Source organism: Phaethon lepturus, unplaced genomic scaffold (genome assembly GCF_000687285.1).
Source record: "Phaethon lepturus isolate BGI_N335 unplaced genomic scaffold, ASM68728v1 scaffold43739, whole genome shotgun sequence".
Classification (NCBI taxonomy): Eukaryota; Metazoa; Chordata; class Aves; order Phaethontiformes; family Phaethontidae; genus Phaethon; species Phaethon lepturus.
In genome coordinates, this window is record NW_010563544.1 from 1 (window position 1) to 4,340 (window position 4,340).

Genomic DNA, 4,340 nt, shown 5'->3' on the forward strand with positions numbered 1-4,340 from the left:
GCCTCGCTGCCATTACAAGCATGCAAGGAGGAGATCAGCCACTCATCCCTTACCTTCTCTCATTGCCAAAGAGCCGGGCCACTTCTTCTCTCCCAGGGCTACGGGCCCGGGTTCTCCGCTCTAGCCGCTTCCTCTCCACCTGGAAGGCCTCACGATTACTGATCCTAATGGCCTTGGGAACGTCGGCCAGGGTGGTGTACTGCCGGCTGGCTTTAAAAGAAAGGGGACGCCCCGATTTTTCAGCTCCCCTTCCTACATCTCTGCTGCTGGAGTCCTTGTGCATGGGGCAACTGCTCTTCGAGTCCAAGGAGTTCAGAGAGAAGCTGTGAATCATTCGGTCGCCTGATCGGGTACCTGGGGAAGGAAAGGGCTGGGCATGCTCCTGCGAGGGCGATTTGGGATAACTGTACCTGTTGTTCGGGGTGCTGGGGCTGGGCGGGCTCGGCGGGGGCGGCAGCTGCTGCTCTTCCAGCTTCGAGTCTTGCTTGGTCTTCTCCAAAGAAAAGTACCCGCTCTCGACACGCGTCTTCCGCCCACAGTCTATCCGGTCTCCGTTCATGGAGCTCTCATCTAAGGGACAGAAAAGTCACCATGCTTGGTTTCAAGTCCGAGTTCTGCTTTTAACAAAAACCACCCTGATTCCACCCACGACAGGCGCAGGAAACGAGAGCAGAGATGGTCTGGGCCCCAGCCCCATGCTGTCCCACCTCTTGCACCCTGACCACCCCCCATGCCCATGGAGATGGCGGGATGGTCTGCAGCGAGCTGGGAATGCCAGTACAACCCTTGGGTCGGGCTTGCACAGTTGAAAGACCTAAACCTTCAAGCCAAGAAATAGATGGCCACAGTCACCGCTCTGCACCCATTTCCATCCCCGTCTTTCCCTGCCCGGCATCGACCACAGCTCTGCAGGTACAAGGCGATGGGACACCTTGCTCCTGGCAGCAGGGAGCAGGCGGAAAGCATCCCCCATCCAAGCGGGCAGATAAAGGAAACGGCCGCGGCGTGTGGGACCTGTCCACAGCCCCGGCAGGAAGAGTCCCCAGCCCCTATTGTTCCAGGGAGAACAATGCCGTGGCCCCGGCGCCTTCCAGGGACTCATCGGGGAGGCCAAATGTAAACAGGGCCCTGACACAGGGGCGGGAGGAGGAAGCGGCGCTCAGGGCTTGGCAGCCCCCACAGCCCGGCTGAGCGCAGCGTGGCCCCACGCCCTCCGGGTGCCCTGGGTGGGGACCCAGAGGGGCTAGAAAAGGCATTTTCCTCCTCGTCTTCCCCCCGACACAAGGGCAACACCGCCTGTGAGGCCAGGCAGCCCTGTCTCCCTGCCGGGGCAGGATTGGGACCCATGCTGTGTGGTTTGCCAGCATGTAATGCAAAGTTTTTCCTTTCTGAACTCCAGCCCATAAGGTCTCACTCAGGTCCCCACATAACACAGCAGGGACGGAGGTTGCCTCCTCCTCCTCGCTGAGATGCTCCAGGAACTGAACCCATGGAAAACTTTTCCCTGCACGGTGTTTTTTTGCCAGCTCAGCTGCCCGAACTGGGTCACCGCAGCATCACACCAGTGCTAGTATCCCCATCCCTCACCTTCCTTGCTGTCCAGCATGGGATCCTTCAGGGAGCTGGCAGCCCCGGCCTGGCCTTGCACCGGGCTCTGCGCCAGGCTGATGCCGCTGCCCCCGTCCGCTTGGTCTTTGCCCCTCATTTCTTCCTGCCAAAGCGTGGACTTGGTGGCAGGCACCTTCTCCGCACTGGGGATGTTGCTGCTGGTCACGGCCATCTTAGCAGGACCAGGCTCCTAAAAAGAATGGGGGAGACAGCAGGGTTAGAGTGGTTTGCCCCAGCTCTGCACCCAGAGTCCCCATGGGGCTGTCCCCGGAGGCGTGGGTCCCACACAGCTTGGGTGCTGCCCATGACACATGCCATGACAGGACAGGGACGGGGCTCTGAGCAACCTGATCTAGTTGAAGATGTCCCTGCTCACTGCAGGGGGGTTGGACTAGATGACCTTTAATGGTCCCTTCCAACCCAAACCAGTCGACGATTCTATGACTCTATGCAGTGCCACCACTGCAACCCCAAGGGGAGAAGCTCTCAGGTGGAAACCCTGCTCCAGGGCAGTGTGGAGCGGAGATGGGTCAGGACTTCCTTGGCCAAAGGGACCATCGCTGCTCTTGCAAGCAAAACGTCCCTCACTGTTCCTCCCCGGGGAGGGCTCCCGAAACCAGCCGCACCTCCCCACATCCAGCCGGGAAAAGATCAAGAGCAAAGGCGAGCCGGCAAACAACAGAGACCTTCGGCTGAGCTGTGGCAGCGGAGGGGCTCGCTGGCTTTTTCGGATAGGAACTGCCCCTCCCCAGCGTGGCATGCAGGATGCCGCAGCCACCGACACGTAACTCCTTGGGAAAAGCTCATCCTGTGCTCACGCAGCCCGGCTCTGAGCGGAGCAAAGCCCCGGCTCTTCCCCGGAGCGTGGGGCCCTGTGCAACTCCGCTTATGCTCCAGCACAGCAGCTCTTCCCAAAAGCCGCCCGGCGCACACATTGGGCTATGCACCCAAATTTGCGTGCAACACTGCAGACCCTGCAGAGAAATGGGTCTGTTGGGTCCTGACTCATGGGGAACCTGGAAATGCTCCCCTCACCTCTGCCAAAACCCAGTTGGGGTGACAGCGCATCCTCTGCATCACCCATTTCCCTCTGCATGTCCCTGGTCCTTCTCCATGTCCCCAGTCCTTCTGCGCATCCCCACTGCCTCTGCGGGCTGGCTCCTGGGCAGCCGCTGCTTCTCACAAGTACAGACCAACGCCCGGCTTCTCTCCCGGGTCCCATTTGCCAGGACTGAATTTTCTCAGTCTTATAACTAACGTCAAAAAAAAGAAATCAAGCTAAAGGACATGGGATGGAGGAGAAAATTACTACCCTGCCACCAGCAGCTGTGTTGTTTGTTTGTCACAGCTGGTTTCTTACGGGTCATTGATAAAAAGAATAAAACCCAAGCGGGGCTGTATTCCTCCCGTGTGCTTCGGTTACCTAACAGGCTGCTGCTTTTAAAAAGGATATACAACATCACACTGAGCTTTATGCTATTTTAAAACAATACCCATCATCTTAAATGCTTCTCTAGCTAATGAGGGGCTCTGGAGTCCATCAGATGATGATGCCATTTCGGCAGCCGCAGCCCGGGCAGCCCAGGTTCGGCGCACGCCCCAGAAGAGGCAGCAGCTTTCACTACTCGTTTAGGGTTTGGCTTTGTTCACTAGCAGATGTTTTGCTGTTGTCGTATTAAGCTTCTGCATTAGCAGATTATTTTCCTTAAAGCCACCAATAAATCAATGACAATTAACCCCCCTCCAAAGTCTCCAGATTGTGGGAAGTTTCTTGGCTGCTTGTTCCCTTTTCATGGAGCAGGGGGAATCCAGGAGCAGCCGAGCAGGCAGCCACGGGCTGGGGACATGAGCTGCAAAGAGCATCCCCTCGGTCCCCCCTCCCACATCAGCAGAGCCACCGGTGGGTTTTAGCCCGGCACCTCCAAATCGGCATTCGCAGGGCTGCGCCGGAGCTACCGGGGGATCTCCCAGGGAGCGGGTCCTGGCTCTGTGCACAGCCACAACAAGCAGCCCATGACCTCAATTTTTAAAAAAATCCCCTTGGAAATTTCACTCTAAAGGAATGCAGCGCTGGAGGTAAACGATCCAGAGTTCATGGGCATCTCGCTCGATGGGACCCTGCTTGAGCTGGGGGTCGGACCAGGCGACCTCCAAGGTCCCCTCCAACCTCAACCATGATGTCATTCATTGATCCAAAAACCCAAAGCTGATCGCCAGCTCAGGATATACATTTTTATATGTTCCTTACATACACCCCCATATAATCATTTGTAGATATGTATTTAATTAGACAGAGACATGAGGGCCAAAAAGCGGTCTGTAAACAAGCAGAGAAATTAACTCTTTGCCACTCGGCGGTATGAACAGCTCCAAAAAGGAGTGTGCACCAAAATCAGCAAAACTGGCCTCCAGTTGCATTAAGTAAGTCTGGGCATGCTCTGCTTACCTGAGCCTGCCACCCCCCTGGGCAAACCCATCCTGCAGCAGAGGGCAGTGCCTCAAATCCCAGATTTCATCCCCAAATCCCGTCTCAATTTCGCAGGGACAGCTGGCAAGCCCAGTCTCTCCCGCCGCCTGCACTGCTCTGCCGGAGCACCGCAAAAGCTGCAAGAGAAACCTGCCCTTTTTCCCCTAAGACTGCAACCTGCTTGCAAAGCAAAGGTGAAGACGCCTCTAGGATTGCACCTAAACAATTCCTGTCAAAAAATCTGCAGCTGGAGGGATATTCCCAC

General features: G+C 56.7%; 1 protein-coding gene across 1 annotated transcript; it reads right to left on the bottom strand.

Moving 5' to 3' along the window:
- Positions 1 to 53: 53 nt before the first annotated feature.
- Positions 54 to 1,798, bottom strand: LOC104626633 (myosin phosphatase Rho-interacting protein-like; the record flags this gene model as incomplete). Its single annotated transcript, XM_010294597.1, has 3 exons — positions 54 to 210; positions 355 to 570; positions 1,588 to 1,798. Coding segments are annotated over 3 exons (584 nt in total), but the record flags the coding sequence as incomplete, so codon positions are not given.
- Positions 1,799 to 4,340: the final 2,542 nt, after the last annotated feature.